The sequence below is a fragment of the Dermacentor albipictus genome, chromosome 9, assembly GCF_038994185.2.
Source record: "Dermacentor albipictus isolate Rhodes 1998 colony chromosome 9, USDA_Dalb.pri_finalv2, whole genome shotgun sequence".
NCBI classification, from domain to species: Eukaryota; Metazoa; Arthropoda; class Arachnida; order Ixodida; family Ixodidae; genus Dermacentor; species Dermacentor albipictus.
In genome coordinates this window covers 41,779,244-41,795,553 of record NC_091829.1, presented here as the reverse complement: position 1 = coordinate 41,795,553, position 16,310 = coordinate 41,779,244, and the positions used below count along the sequence as shown (strand labels likewise).

The following is a 16,310-nucleotide window of genomic DNA, read 5'->3' as shown; positions in this document are numbered from 1 at the left end:
CGCGTTATGCGCACGTTCTTTTTTCAGTATCGAGATTATGACTCGGAAATGTCGAGTTCGGACCGGCGGAAAGATCTGCCACGCAAAGTGCCTCTGTAACATAGCTATGCAGAAGTGCGATATTTTATATGCATCGCGTATAATGTGGTCGTGCATTGGTACCATAACGAAGAATGCGGTGTCGCGTAGTTGCGAGAAAGGATTTTTTGAGCGTGCGCCGATCTTACAGTGGTGTGCTGAAGCACTAAAAGCGCCGTCGCTTACTCGACTCGGTTAAAAGATTGCGTTAGGGGGCATTAGTCGCATCACTGGCCCTTGATTGAAAAAAGAAGGCTGGTGAAGGCGTGCGCCATTTATTGTACGAGGAACTTACATTTTAGCCACAACACTCTATTCAAACTGTTTCCTAAGTGCAGTAATTGTTTATGACATGTGTTCACTTATTAAATTGTGTCATCCGTTTACATTGCTTTACCGTATTCTGCGAGATAATTTTGTTTGTAACTATAGAAACAGAATTATTGTGTGTATCGTGTGTCATGTAGCTGTCATGTCACGTGACTGTTTTCACGTCATGCTTCACGCTACATTGTGCGAGTGAATGATTAATTGTTTGATGTCGCTGGCTTGTTGGAGTCAGAAGTTCTTACTGTGCAGGCTATGCACAGAGGCTTTTCGCATGCACATCGTAGGCATTGAAGCTTTTCCCCATCGTTTGCAGGGAATGTATGCAAATGCTGGCAACAAGGAACTGGGAGAGTTCAAAGGAAAAGGAACACTTTGAGAGCGGTGTTCACTTGGGCGTTGGTGCATTTAACCTGGTGAGTGTGCCACTTCTCTTGCCTGTTGTTCTGGTAGTTGATTTGATGCTAACGCGCCAGCATGTTAGCTAATCTGCTTGTCATTGTTCTGTTGCAGCTGATCTCCCAACTTCCATCGCGGATCTTGAAGCTCCTGGAATTCATAGGATTCTCCGGAAACAAGGTGGGGCTTCAACAAGTGCAGGCGTACAGTGATATTACTATTTTATCTTCGTTTAAAGTATTACCCGCCATGGTTGCTCAGTGGCTATGGTGTTGGGCTGCTGAGCACGAGGTCGCGGGATCGAATCCCGGCCACGGCGGCCACATTTCGATGGGGGCGAAATGCGAAAAGACCTGTGTACTTAGGTGCACGTTAAAGAACCCCAGGTGGTCGAAATTTCTGGAGTCCTCCATTACGGCGTGCCTCATAATCAGAAAGTTGTTTTGCCACGTAAAAACCCCATAATTTTTTTTTTCGTTTAAGGTATCAATAAAGAACACAGAAACACTAGCTATTCAGGTAGAAAGCTTTTATTGGCATTTAGGTTATTGCATGTGCGCTATCATGTGTGAGGGCACATGCAATGCTTACAGGGTATTTTGTATTGTGCTATAAGTGTTCAGTGGCTACTTCCTACATAATATTACAATTCTGTAATTTATCTTTATTATGCATTACTCCCTACATAATATTACCTGGTTGATCTGAAATTAGTTGGTCTTCATACTCATTTGTGTACTTTTGATGGAGGCTGAGCAACGGAAGTAATGGTGTGGTCCCAAATTTCTGAAGGTGCAGCTGACTGTGGGGGATGTTGAATTGCAGGTGCTGGGATTGCGAGAACTAGAAGATGGCTGCATGATGCAAGACTACCTCCGTGGGCCTCTGTGCAGTATTGTGCTTGTGGCATATCACACTTTTGTCCTCTACATCCTCGGTAAGCAGCGCACCATGCATTTGCGCATATAAGGTCATTCTGCTAAGGTCGTTCTGCATTCTGAAACACCAGCTGCGGAAATAGATAATTGTGTTTCTTGCTTAGAAAGCGCTTCGCGAGCCAAACCTTTATGTGTTTAAAGACATCAAATTTGCATTTTGGCAAGCACAACAGGACCCTGGTGACCTGCTCTCAGCCTTTGTGTACATATTTACGACTGCTGTGTTACATTTTTTCTGTTCTGGTGCAAAGACCATATATGCTTCTTTCCTTGGTGATGTGCTTTTTTATCTTTTACACAAGCTTTTTTCTGTAGACTACTGAAAGATGTATAGAAGGTGCTCTGCTATACAGTCGAACCTGAATAGCCAAAATTTCTGTAACAAATTATTGGACATAACTAAGTAATTCTAAAATGTTTCTCGCCAATATCAGCCTGTTACAAAATATACATTTAGCGAATATTGGATATTTATTTTCTATTTATTTATTGTACCTTCAAGGTCCAAAGGCATTACAGAAGGGAGTGGAGCGAAATACAAAACATGTACAGACGACAGGTTATAATAATGAAAAAATAAAAAAATGCAGATTAACAAAAGTATTCTTCAATAGTAGTTCTAAAAGCAGATGTATTGGTTATGTTAACATTTGAGGCTGGCAGGTGATTTCATTCATAGGTAGTTTTAGGAATAAATCAATGAAAAAATAGGTTCGTGCAACAATGTTATTTTCGTGCCGGGTGCTATTTCATTTGATGAGGTTCAATTTGTTGACCTGCTTCATTTGAGACATGTGAATGTCAAATTTTATTTCCATTTGCCAAGCGCAATGCATATTTTGCACTTTCTCATGCAGATTGTACTTAAGCACTGCTGAGAGCAAGTTTTTCTTTATGAATGCATTTTGTCTTACAACAAAGACTTACATTTTACTTATCATTTTCTTTAGGACTTGGTGACGGAGATTTAGAACTTTCGGAAAGGCTAGTGAAAGGCCTTTTAACTAAATATCCAAAGGTAAGCTGACAACAGCTCATTTTTGTTCAGCTGGTGCAGATCTCTCAGTAATGCCATGAAATTTCACTCTTGGGCAAACTTTCAGTTGTCATGCAGTGCTGTTGCACTAATTATTTCTTTGGGTCTTTCTTATATTTTCAGGGTGTGCTCAGTTTGTTTTTCAATGCAAGGATGCATCAGGTCAAGGGCCAGATAGAAAATGTGAGTTGTTCACTTTTTATTGACACCGGGTGCCTGAGCGAAGACTGTAAATGACCCCGAGAAATTTCAAGAGTGAATGATTAAAAATAATGGAGTTCAAATAATGAGCCTTTTCATCGCAGCAGCGGGTTGTTTTCTCTGGAAAATAATAGTTGTTGAGCAATCACTGATTAATCTGTTGAGTACACAATATACGCTGATTGTATTTTTTATCTCAGTAGTTTGCTAAAATTATTGCAAAATCGAAATGGAAGTTGGTCAGTGCTCAGGGCATACTCACTTACAAAGAATCTCTACATTAGGACCACTTTTGAGGTATCTCTCACTAAACTTGTGACAAGCGCAATTTGTGTTCTATGTATCATTCTTCTGCAAAAACTTTTTGAAGTGTCATCGAATCCCCTGCAATCCCCTGCACTTTCACAACTTCCAAATAACCCCCTGTTACGTCTCAACACCACAAAGGCATTAATTGGACGTTTGCCACATGCCAAACCACCACCCAACCTTTAGTGCCTATCCAGACGTCAAGGCCGTGTGGACATCGACTGTTAAAGGGTCCGACGAAGGGCACTCGCCCCACCATTACCTGGAAGCCCGAGCAAAGGATGAAAAGGAGGGGGACAATGACAACGAACTGGGTGTCGCCAGTTGCGTTCTTACCACAGATTCCAAACCAGTCTCTTCGGAGGCGGAATTACTGTGGGTCGTTGCGAGCATGGGCATGGTATCGTAATGGAGCCATTGATTATGATTTGCTGTTGGACAGATTCCTTAGTCGACTTGCCTAGGGAAGACGACGGGATTAAAAGCAGAGGCTTTTTGCGAACGGGGACAGAGGGTCTTGATGTGAACTTGGACATTTAACTTGCTCCTGCATGGAGTGGGCTTCCGTACTGGTGCCGTGTAACTAAGCCTGTAAACCCCTTTTCTTCATTTTCTACAACCTGACATAGCAGTCGATGGGCTTCCATGCCTTGAATGCCACCCTAAGCCACGGCACTTCGTATATACCTTCTCTCCAGTAGCTGACTATAGGAAGCACTTATCTGAATCAGCTGTACCTGATGAAATTCATTGAAAAGGGGGGTATTCTGTAAGTGTCCACATAGTGGACTGTCCATTTTGGCCACCGCTATTTGGCTGGAGCTGAACCAGTGAGAAGGAAAGTAGCTGTTGGTGCCTGTTTCCTTCTCACTGATACACAAGTCCAGCCAATAGCCAATGAGCCCTTCAGCAGCAGCCAAAATGGACATGTCCACTAGGTGGACATGTACACAATACCCCTCCTCCTTGAGGCCTGCTATCATGCTGCCGATAGAACCTTAGACTGACGGCTGTCAAAAAGCACTACACCCAGCATTTAAAAAAATGAGGTGTTTTCTTTTTAAATTTCAAGTGGCAAAGCCACGTGGAATGCCATTATGGTTTGGGACAGATAACGGGGGACAACATCTTTGAAGTGTTATTTCCAGGACTGTTACAAGGCAGGCATGTGTTGAGTGTCTACCAGCATCAGTTCCACAATTGCAGCTCGTGTGCTAAAGCCCCTAGTACATAGAAGATCAGTTAGTAAAAGTTCAGCTAACTAATGAACTCATTTGCCTGTACCTTATTATTTCTGATATCTTCTGGCACAGATGATGTTTTGCCGAGAAACTAATCTCATTGTCGCTACTGGACAACTTTTGAAATTTCTTGGGATCTAAATACAAACCCATACCTCTTAGAATGTGCCATGCATTGCTTATGAGGATGTAAAGTGTTTGCTGACTAAGTTATGTTAGGGTTCTTGTTGCAACATTAGTACTGTATTTAGGAAATGCGCAAAAATACAGACTGATCACAGAAAGGCTTGGAATATTTGCTTTAGCAGACATGCTTTCTGTGAACAGCTGATATTAACGTAATTTAAACTGCTCTCTCCTTTTCAGGGAATAAACCAGTATTATGAAGCAATTGAGGCGCAGAATGAGTGGATTCCTTTCCATTATATTTGCTACTGGGAACTACTTTGGTGCCATTGGTAAGTGCTTGCAACTCCCTTCCTTATCTCTTTACACTACAGGCAGCTTAATTTTTCACAAGAATCTTAAATTTTCGTTAATGATCCTTCATATTTGATAAACCGCACCGGCATACAAGTCGTGCTGCCACATAGATGCAATTGGTAATTTAAACCATCTCTTAAAATTTACTGCCCATGAATTGTTCTGGAACTTCAACACTGAATGAAATTATGAAAAATTGAGCTTATGAAGAAGTCCTTTACAGGATTTGTTCCAAAGGAATATATGCGTGAAGAAGCATGCATGAAAGTTATACTATGCCCCTCTGGTGCTTTTCAACGTGTTGCATTTGTGTTCCTCTTAATGGTTCTCCTAGAACATGTACTTGAAAGAAAAGTCATGTCAATTCATGGACATAATTACAAATTGTATGGTAATCTTCGTACAGCATGGCAAAATGAAGTAGGCTGGGGTTCTTGATTTCGGGAAGGGTGCATGTCACATTTTGCATGTCATGGTGTATATAATGCACCAGCGATTACGGTTACCTTAACGATGCCTTTTGAAATGAAAATATAAACAGCTTTAGATGTGACTGGGACCGAGCCATTGAGACTGCCGACATCCTGCGCAAGGGCTGCCGGTGGTCAAAGGCCACCTATGTCTACATCCAGGCTTCCTGCCTGTATGCTAAGTACAGGGAAGGCAGCACTGAGTTCATGGAAGAGATTGTTAACCTCCTCAGGTAAGTCGTTGCCAAATCTGGGCTGAATACCCCTAATAAACTTTCTGAGAATGAAAACATGACCTCATAGAGGGCATTTGTGTGTTCTTCTGTTACATACCAAGTGCACATTTTTTAGAACTTACGTAATTTTTAGAAATCACCTGTGGCAAATAACACACTTCTAGCCCTTGAGGTGGATTTCTTGAAGAGGTGGACATGCAATAGAAATAGAAACATATAATCAAATAATTAATAAATGTGTAATAGCTAACATTTAACTATTTAATTTATGGCCCATACTGCAACTTATGAACTGCAGCCAGTAAGTGTGCAAGGCATATGCACTAGGAAGGAATCCTGAGGATGGCACTGGTTTCAAGACATGTGCCGCCAGACCTGTGGTAAAAATGCACTGTTGTTCCACTTACCTTTCTAACAAAGTGCCGTTTAATTGCAATATAATGCAATGAATTTCTTCACGCTCTTGTCAACCTGGTAATTTGTTCCGAGTGCATACGCCTTGGAAACTCACCGGCTACAATTTATAAATTGCAATATGTGTAACAAAGAAATTAAACAAAATCTTAATGTGTGTAATTTTGTTAATTAGTCAATTGTGCATTTTGATTTGTTGTGCAAGTAATCTCTGCTTCTTCAGGTAATCCAACTAAAGGACTCGAATTGTGCCATCTGCAACAAACAATTCTTTAAATTCTGTGATACACATGTACACACTCACACGCACTGCACGCACGCACGCACACACACACCAGGCATGTGTACTATGCAGTCGTCTTTTCAAGCCCTTCATATTATCTTCTACTTTAGAGGACAGTCTGAAAGCAGGACTGCAATTTGGGCATGCAGTTGCACACATCAGGGCAGAGTAAAATTATAAAGTGGTTGACATGTGACTTAGGGTGGAGACATTTAACGAGAATTGACATATTTGACACTCATAGCTTTGACCTTGGTTAATTAGACTCCTTGCTCAATCTGAATGCACCGAAACAGTCGATGAGATCATACACTGCCATGGAAGGAAAACTAGTTTAAATTCGAATGCAAAAGCATGCAACTTTGGGTAATTTGAACCCCACAGGCACCCCCTCATGCGTGCAGCAATTACTGAAGCCTCAAAAATGCAACAAGTTCCACAGATGGTGCTACTGCATTTGTATCTTTTGCGGGTTTCATGAGTACTGAAGACAGTGTTGAGGTTTGTGGGCCGCTCACTGATTTCTACACTGTAAGCAACGTGACAGTCCAATGCTGAGGTAGCGTCTAAACTTGTCGGTGCTTTCCACGACATGCTGGTTGAGCTGCACTTCAAGAAAAAGACCCTGGACCTTAATTTACAGCTCTGTATTCCGCCCGAGCTTCCACGACCTGACTGCACCCTTCTAGTCCGTCTATGGCTTGGAGTAGCATTTTCAAATGCCTACTCTTTCCTTAACGGAATGGCCAGCAGCCCACTTAGTGATTTCTGTGGGTGCATTGAAACAATCGAGCATCTTCTTTGTCAATGCTCTCGTTTTAAACCACAAAGAGTGGTCCTCTCAGCCACCCTTAGACAAACTGGACAAGTGCCCAATGTCAGAAAACAAGATCCTTGGAAACTGGCCTACGTGAACATCAGCGCGATCTGCTACGAAGGCGCTGCTGCGATACTCGAAAGACACGGGACTTTCTGACAAATTGTGACTATACACTGTGTGACGTAGGACTGTACGGTGACTGTGTAAGACTAGGAACGCCTTTGCGGGCTGCGTGACAGTGCCCACAGAAACAGTTCTTGTGCATGTGTGTGTTTAGGTTTTTATTTTTTTTATCCTTCTCTCTCTCCCCTATTGCATCCCCTTGCCCCTCCCCCAGTACAGGGTAGCCAACCAGAGATAATCTCGGGTTAACCTCCCTGTTTTTCCTTTGCCTTTCTTTCTCTCTCAAGAGAATGAAGCAGGTACATTACAGGCTACTTCAAGCCATAAAAAAAATTTTAATTAATTTATTTTGCTGCCATTTGTTAGTTTGACCTTTTGGATAATCGACGAAATCTTGAGGTCTCGCAAGGTTTAAACTTACGGGAGTCGACTGCATTCAATGATAACTGTCATCTGTACATCATCCAGCTTTCATTGTGGTTATTTTTTAGTGTAAAATAAAGCATTTGGCACACTGACATTGTATTTTTTTTTCTTTTTGCAGACAAGTTCCTGGGCTCAAGCAGAAAATTGCTGGCAAATCCATTCCCATCGAGAAATTTGTAGTGAAAAAGTCTCAAAAGTTCTTCGACAATGGCCAGCGGCTCACTCTGCCTGTTGTGGTAAGTCAACACTTAAGGAATGTTCTACGCAGCAGGTTATGCGCTAGAGGAAAATTAGCATTAGTGTACATGTGTAAATGTTGCTGGCAAACAGCTGCTTATAACGAATATTGGATATAACGAAGGTAATTTTTTGGTTAGTGCGACTTCGTTACAATGGGGTTGGACTGTAACGACTTAGCAACACGTGCTAACTGTCCACCACAATATCCTCCTCCACCCACATTCTGTGTTCCTTCTGCGTTCAGCACATGCTCTCTCACCTAATTCTTCACTAAATGCTGGCATGAATCTGTGCACCACAATGTGTAAAAGGCACAAAGTAAAAACGAGAAGCGTGCAAGACGGAAAGGTGCCCATTAGCACAATGCCATTATAATGCATTGCACGTAATTCAAGTGTATTCCTTGTTCATTATCTGTAGCTGAAAAAAAAAAGGTGCAGTACACTTATTGCTGCGTGTAATCAGAAGCATAAAAATATTTTCTCGCATGAAATTGCTTGATTCTGACGAAAATACCAGCATTTACATTCTGTGCCTTGGCTTTGAAAAGCACTAACTTATGATGGCATAGGCATTTCATTTCGTCATGCATCAGATAATTCGGCTGATATAGGGACAACCCAACTTTAACTTAATGCTTTACATCTGGTGTTTTAGTTACAACTGCTAATTGTATTCAGTGACGATTGTAGCGCAGTGATCGTGTGAGGTAAAAAAGACGTTTTCAAGCAAACAAACGAGATGGTTATGTTTGCTTTTCAGGAAATTATGTACATGTGGAACAGCTTCCCCATGATTGGGCGCAATGAGAAGCTTCTGCTCCAGATCTTAGGACTCGTTGAAAATGCTCTGCCCGAGGTTTCTAGGGAAAAAGGTCAGGCCATAAAGCATAGCTCTTATGCATGCTAGTTGGAAGTTAAAATGCTGAATGTGAATTAGTGGTTGATCCGCTGTACTTTACAGAAATGGATGAAAGGTGTGTCGACGACTACTGCCTTGCAATGCTGCTGAAGGGCGTGTGTATGCGTTACATGGGCCACCCGTTGCAATCTGAGGAATGCTTCCGGGAAGTTTTCAAATAGTAAGTATGACTTTTGGGGGCCTGTCAATCAGGTGTTTATTGCTCTGACCTCAATATAACGAACATGGATATAATGAATTATTTAATATAACGAAGAAAATCTAAAATATGCTCACTGACATCAGTGTGCAACAAATATATGCATATAACAGATATCACATATAAAGGAGCTATTTTGCATATTGAGGAATGCAGTACAGTCTTATAACACCACTAACAGTAATATTATTGTAAGCTGTTATAACCGGTAATTGTTATAAATCATGACTACTGGTTATTGCAGTGGGTGTCAGCTACAGCGTCACATGTTGAAGGTGTTTAAATTAATCATTGATATACTGGTGCATGCCTATAGATTTTTAAAATTCATTGTCATAGCGTATGTGAATTGCACCATATTCAGTATACTACTAGCAAGCTTCACTGCATGACACAATGCTGCACGACAAACGGTGTCTTGTGACTCGATATATCCCATAATATGGATAGTGCTCTGCATAGTCTCGTAGAATTTTTCATTGTGCCTTCATTATATTCGCCTCGATTTTCAGGTATGGTTTTCTTTGCCAAGAAGCTTCACAAACAGAAATTATAGACCATGTGCTCAAATTCCTTATGCCTAACATAGCTATATATGTGGTGGGGTAGCTTTGCCTGGCATTACAGACAATATAACATTTTATGACAAAGGCATAGCTAGTTAGGTATTTCTGAGCTTGGCATTCTATGCTCATGTGATTACAGCAAGTGCCAAAGTTGTGGTATATCATTTGGCCTATTTCCTTGGCATGAAGAGGACTGGCGCATAAAAAATTTCTTGATGAACATTGAGCTGAACGACAGCCGTCATCTATGCTGGAATGGCTTCACGAATGGCAACACTACACCATCTGCCCCAACTGTGAGACCCTGTCATGAGATGCACATGTGTACCAGATCTATGGACTTGTACAAACACAAGATGCATCCGGGGGCTTTTTCTCAGGAGTGGTCTCTGACGTGAATGGCCTACAGACTACAGCACATGGGTTCAAATACATTCAAATTCATGTAAATGCATTCAAATACATGTAAAATGCAGAAACGGTTATCTGAGATAAGCTCTTAACCAATTTTAATGAAATTTATTGTATTTGAGAAAGCTATATTCTAGTGACTGCTGGAAGCAGAATTTTGATTTAGGGCCTGAATATTTGTAGAATTGCTGAAAATTTGTATATTAAAAAAAAAAATAGAAGCAGGAACTTTACAAATTCTAACTCTGCACCAAGAACAGATTATGCATTTATGTAAACTGCTTCCATTAGAACACCTAGAGCAGACAAATTTCATATATCAATTTACAGGGTGCGCCATAGATACTGTCACAATGCCTATGCGTAATATTTCTGTTGACAATAAAGGAAAGCTCAATAAATCTTTTGTAGGGCATTCACCCAATATTCATGCAATGCAACACAAAACATTTTATTCGATGTCTCCACTCTTGGCCTTGATCACGGCCTTTAAACATTCCGGGCGCGCTTCAATCGCAGCCTGCGTGGTATCGACAGGGAAATTTTTCTCCCACCTTGCTCCAGCTATGATTTCAGGGCCGCATGTTAGTGTGCTGATGGCTGCGGGCCTCCTTTGCAAGAATAGCTGGCACACAGAAGTCCATTGGGTTTGGGTCTGGGTAGTTTGCCACCCGCTCTGCAGCCGGAATGAAGACAGGCAAAAGAGCATGGCACCATTGATGTGGTGTTGGTTTGCTCTTCTTGTTTTGTTGAGTGCCATCCTGCTGCATAGCCCAAGACTACTTGGTGGAGTGTCAAAATGAGACTGGAACCAGAGCAAGCGAATGAGGCTCTAGAATGTCTTTAAGGCATGTGTCATTGATGACATTTGCACCTTTTGTCACAGAAACAAGAGAGAACACGTCCAGAGGTGGTTACCCGATCTCAAACCATAACAGTTCATGCCGCATGGGAGTTTTGAAAAGCTGTCTAACTGGCTGCGCGCCTGACATTGGAGGAAGCACAGGACAGTTTCAAGTGTTGCGACAGGCCTCTACCATGAAAATGTCATCATCTGTAAAGACGATTGCCAAGAGTTCTCCATTTCTGGCCTGTGCCAACAGCAGCCAGCAGTTTTCTCATCTCCCCTTTCTCTGCAATTCTGTCAGTCCATGTCTTCTCTGCAACTTGTAGGGGAGCATCTTGAGGTTCCTTCACACGGCTCCTCTCGTCGCCAACATATTCAGCTCCAAAGCCAGCCTTGTGATGCTTCTCAGTGGCTGGTATTGGATTATATTTCTCGTAATTTTCTTAAGATGAGAAGTGACCATGAGACAGGGTGACCACTGCAGGTCAAGTCCCTAAGTGTGCCATGTTGGAGAGCCCAGTGGACAATATTACAGGTTAATGTTGAGTACTTCAGTACAGGTTAATGTTTAGAATTTCGGCTGGCTCAGAAGTAGGGTGTCCAGCCTCACTCAATGACGAGATTGCACTTCGATGTGATCTAAGGCATGCCACTCTCCAAAAAAATAAACAAAGCTCCATGAAACGTGGTCAGAACAAAGAAGATAGACTGAAGAAATATTTGAATAAGTGAGTTGCAAAAAATGTTTAAAAAATTAAAGTACAATTATCAAAAAAGTGTGTGGCAGTTACAAGGGTTTTGCAAAAGTCCTACAAACATATTAGTGGTCTATTTGAGAGCCATTTATAACACATAAACCTTTTCTCCTTGAGATCTACTATCAGATGCAATTTACATAATTGTGATATTTTTCATTGCTGAATAGCGAAGTTGCAAACGTGATAGCTCCATTTTCTAAAAATTTGTGATTTTCAACAATTTTCATAAAGATATTGTACAGCATAAATAAAAGATCGACTTGCTATGGTCACTAGATTCTAACTTCTTCTTTTAAGTAAAAGAAACATCATCAAATTTGGTGTAGTTGCCGAGAAAAATGATTTCTAATTTCCCATGTGTTTATATGGATCCCCCCAAGCTAAAACTTCCTCTTAAAAGGAAGTGTTTTTTTGCGCTAGAAGATGCAGACTAAGGTGGATACAGGGCAGACGAAGTTCTAATTACAATTCATTTATTTCAAAACAGAACATGCACTAATATACAAGACAAAGTATGGTACGTGCACTTTCAGTGCAAACTATCCTCCAGGTAAGCAATTTATTTGTTGGAAAGCCAGAGGGAAGGTGTACTCATACAATTGTCACCTGTCTTATCGCCATGGCTTCGATAATTTCCCTAGAACATCTTTCCCGGGCCTGGCCTACTATTGAACATGCGATTAAATTCATCTTGCAAAGGTAATAGTTGCAGTGAATGGCAAGGTGACCATTGTTTTTTATTTGAAGTTTTATTTGTGCTCTTTGATACCTCCATTACGGCACTGCCCTGTTTTACCAACATAACTTCTACCACAGGAGAGTAAGATCTGATAGATCACAGCCTGTTTGCATTGGACATATTTATATATTTGTTTTGTAGTGGATCCTGAGGGCTTCTCTTTTCAGGGATCTGTTATCATGCACAGGGGTGAAAGTTTTATGGGTACCGAAAACAGCACTTCTACTCTGGCTTGTTGTGACTGCCGATGAATATAGGGCAGATGGTAGTTGCTTTGCCCTATATTCATCAACTGTTCCACAAACTGGCAAGGGCCGGCCAACGAGCTGGAGTAATAGTGCCGTTTTCTGTGCCCACGAAACTTTCACCCCAGGACAAGATGACAAATCTTTGCAAAGAGATGTGGGTGAGAGAAAGTGGATGTGCGCTTGATTCGGCGGCGCGTTAGGATAGGGCGAATAATGACAAATTCATCAGCAGTGTGTATTTTTCTGCTTCTTGTTTAATTCAAACTGTCAGATAATTCGTTCAATTTCATCAGTCCCATCAGATTCAAATTAACGAAGATCGACTATATTGCGTGGCATCCCCTGTGCCGACCTGTACTTTACCAACTAGCTCAGACTGCACCCGACTTTGTGATCACACAAGATACACACCTACACATGCTGTGCTGTTATGATCTATCCATATAGCATTGTCCTTCACTAGGACAGAAGTGGTGCCACTTTTTTAAGTTAAAAGTGATTACTGTGTAGCAATCAAACAAGAAAGGTGGGCTTGTTGGCTACGAGTATCATGGAATGTGATTCTTTGGCACTGAAGTCAGGTGATAAAAAATGATGTGCTTCATATGGTGCAACACTAGTTTTACCAATCTGCTGCAGCAAGTGCTTCTTTTTTCTTTTGCCAAACAGGCAGGTGCCTCTGCCGTCGATTGGGTGGAGCATGCAGTCACATAACCGCGTAAAAAAAAAAGAGCTAATTTTTTTCTTTTTGCTTTAGTTGTGCGCAGTGATGATGGTCTGTATTCCTTGCGGCGCAATTGCACTATTAGACCGCGTTACAAAACTATTGTGTGGTTGTGGTCTGATATGCCTTCTATTTCCCACTTGCAGTGAGGACCAGATCCTGGAGGACACGTACCTGCTGCCTTTTGCTGCTGCTGAGCTGGGCTTCCTCTCTATGCAGCAGCAGCAGTATCCTAAGGCCAAGGAATGGCTGGACAAGGCCAGGTAAAGAGCTGTCTCTTTTAGATGGCATTCACCTTCAATTTTATTCAAATTAATTTTTTTTTGCTGAAGAGGCTTAGTAAGTTTGTAATCTTGAAAGATATGTGCAGTACAAGAAAATTTCCAAGCAGCAGGTAGAGACCCACGAAGTGTATGGTTAATTTTCCCCTCATCCGTTATTCTTTGCCTCTATTCACAAATTCGGGAGGCCATAAACCTTTGTAAAACACTGTGTATGATTTGTTTTTTCTGGCGCTTGACTTTATTTGAAGAAGCATGGTACAAAGAGAACTAATCAGCTTTTCTTTTTTCTGTCTTCTGCGTAGGAACAACTACCATGACTACTTGCTCGAGTCTCTGGTGCATTTCCGGATTCACTCGGCACTCAAGTCGCTCCGCACCGGAGGCCACCTGTCGCCCCGATCTGACCCGACAACGCCGTCACCCACAAACTCCCCGTTTCCTTCACCCTTGAACACGCCAACGCACGGCGTAGTGGTCAACGGCTTTCCTTTCCTGAGCACCAGCCCGGGTATCACGAAGAAAGTGATGCACCCGCCCATTCCGAACGCTGGCGAGGAAGGCATCGTGGGTGCCGACTGAGTCTCCGATCATTCCCGAGGGAGAAACGACATCCCCAAGCACGTGCGACTGCGCACCAAGATCCTGCATTTTTGGCCAGTCAAGAGCTTGTTGCAAAGGCACCTTTGTTTTTATCTTATTCTTTTTTCAGCTTGATGGGCTCGTGCAAGATCCAGCTCAAAGGTTGAGTCTTGAGACAAAGGCAAAGAGTGCAATGGCTAACTGGTCGTCGCGGATACAAACTTGGGTCACCGCAATCATTCCGGCTCTGTGATCAGAGTGTTGGCACTCGTGTTATTCTTCTTCTGTCATTGTTCACACGTTACGCATACACTTGCGTGCCCCCCCGCCTTTCTGTTTGCGTGAGTGCTGCTATTGTGGGACAGCGGGCAATTTGTTGTGCCGGGCAGGTGTGCATACCTTTAGAGTCGTGTTTTAGTTTTTGTGTGATGGCCATTGCTTTTCACTGGCACCAAGAGCTAGTGCATGCAACTAGCTGCGAGAAGTGTAGAATGCATGCTCCATGTAGTGAGAAAAAAAAAAGAACAAGCAAAAGGAATGTCTTGAGGTAGTTGTGTTCAGTGGCCATTCTCCGTGAACAAATGCTCTCACGCTGTCTCGTCTTGGGACTAAGGTTTATTAAAAGTATCAGCTCAGCTAGGCTACTAGTACTGCCAGCTTTAGCCACACTGGTAATAGGCTGCAGACTGTTACACTAGCCAGCTGTTGATTCATGTATTATAACACTTATGTGGCACCTTAAAGCTTTGTTCTTGCAGTATCGCTGCTGCGCTCGTTGGCATCGTAATGCCAGACAAAACATTCAGTAAGGGTTTGTTTGGGCTTAAAGCTGTAGTGAACCGAAGTAGGAAAAATAAGAGCAAAAAATGAGCATCTTGCATTTTATTCTGGCACTCAAACATGTTACGTATCAAGGGTCTTTTTTCTTTCTTCCTGCAAGAGGTACCTCAGTTTTGTGCATTATCACTTCCCTGTGCCCCAAGCAATCCCAGCTTTGTGTGTGACTGTCACAAACAATGCAATTTGACAAATGTTCATTAGATCTTTCAAAGAAGGCTGTTGCTCTTGCAACTTAAGCACGCACAAATCAGAATGCACAGAACAATACTTATGTTCTTTATGCACGCACACTGTCTCATGGTCCCTGTCAATGAGAAAAAAAAGTAAAGTAGTTCGTCGTCTTGCTTATCAACATTAAACCAAGGCCTAAGTGGATGTTTTTTTTTCTCACTATTGATGTGTAGCTTGCATCTTCATTATCCTCAGCTGAACTTGAATATGTGGCTTCAATAAAACTAATTGTTTTTTATGTGCAGTTAACATAAAGCGTAGAGAAACTAAAATTTCGGATGGTATGCACGGCGCACAGATCAGCTTCTGAGGGGATCAAGCCAGGGTAAGCATTTCGCTAGACATTCTGCACAACAGTGCACTCTCAAGATTGTTCAAGGCTCTAGTTTTTTTAAAAGTTGGTTTTACATTAGCACCAGAGATGGGACATGTGACATGGTGCTGTGCTGCTGTCAGAATCCACACACTCGAGGAAGTCACTCCATTTAAAATGTGTTTTCGCCTTCTCGCAACTTCATTTTATCAGCGCTTGTACATTTGTGGGCAGATGTTAGCGGACCATAGATTCCTTGGACAGGCTGTACTAACTCGCACTTTAAGCTTGAAAAGCGGATTTCTAGAGTGCAGTGAGAAGGCTCAGCACGCAGACGTTGTATCGCACTGGTCAGTTTCAGGACAGCAAAGATAGTCTTTCATCCAACCTGTGGTACGCAAACCTTTGTCTCTGACTGTACAGGAGAAAAGCCACTTAATTTACTTTGGAGGGCACGAACCTTGCTGCCAAGGCAGCCAGGAGGTGTTTGTTCCCCCCCCCCCCCCCCCTACTTTGTGTACATTCTTGTGATACATTCCGTTGAATATAGATGAGATTTACTGTACGAAAAGAGAGATATATGTGTAGTTCAAGTTTGTCGGCCAGTCTTACAAGCATGCTTATAT

General features: G+C 42.1%; 1 protein-coding gene across 3 annotated transcripts in view; it reads left to right on the top strand.

Annotated features, from left to right (window-relative positions):
- The window catches only part of LOC139049709 (tetratricopeptide repeat protein 39B-like), a 163,387-nt gene extending 147,092 nt beyond the window's left edge, over positions 1-16,295 (top strand). For all 3 annotated transcript variants that reach the window (XM_070525446.1, XM_070525448.1, XM_070525447.1), the window contains exons 7-18: positions 722-821; positions 919-984; positions 1,630-1,741; positions 2,693-2,760; positions 2,902-2,961; positions 4,896-4,987; positions 5,554-5,715; positions 7,903-8,020; positions 8,787-8,898; positions 8,988-9,105; positions 13,584-13,700; positions 14,024-16,295. In XM_070525446.1, the coding sequence (XP_070381547.1) occupies positions 722-821; positions 919-984; positions 1,630-1,741; positions 2,693-2,760; positions 2,902-2,961; positions 4,896-4,987; positions 5,554-5,715; positions 7,903-8,020; positions 8,787-8,898; positions 8,988-9,105; positions 13,584-13,700; positions 14,024-14,300 (1,402 nt within the window). In that variant the 3' untranslated portion in view covers positions 14,301-16,295. The remainder of the gene's footprint in view (positions 1-721; positions 822-918; positions 985-1,629; positions 1,742-2,692; positions 2,761-2,901; positions 2,962-4,895; positions 4,988-5,553; positions 5,716-7,902; positions 8,021-8,786; positions 8,899-8,987; positions 9,106-13,583; positions 13,701-14,023) is intronic.
- The last annotated feature ends 15 nt before the right edge of the window (positions 16,296-16,310 follow it).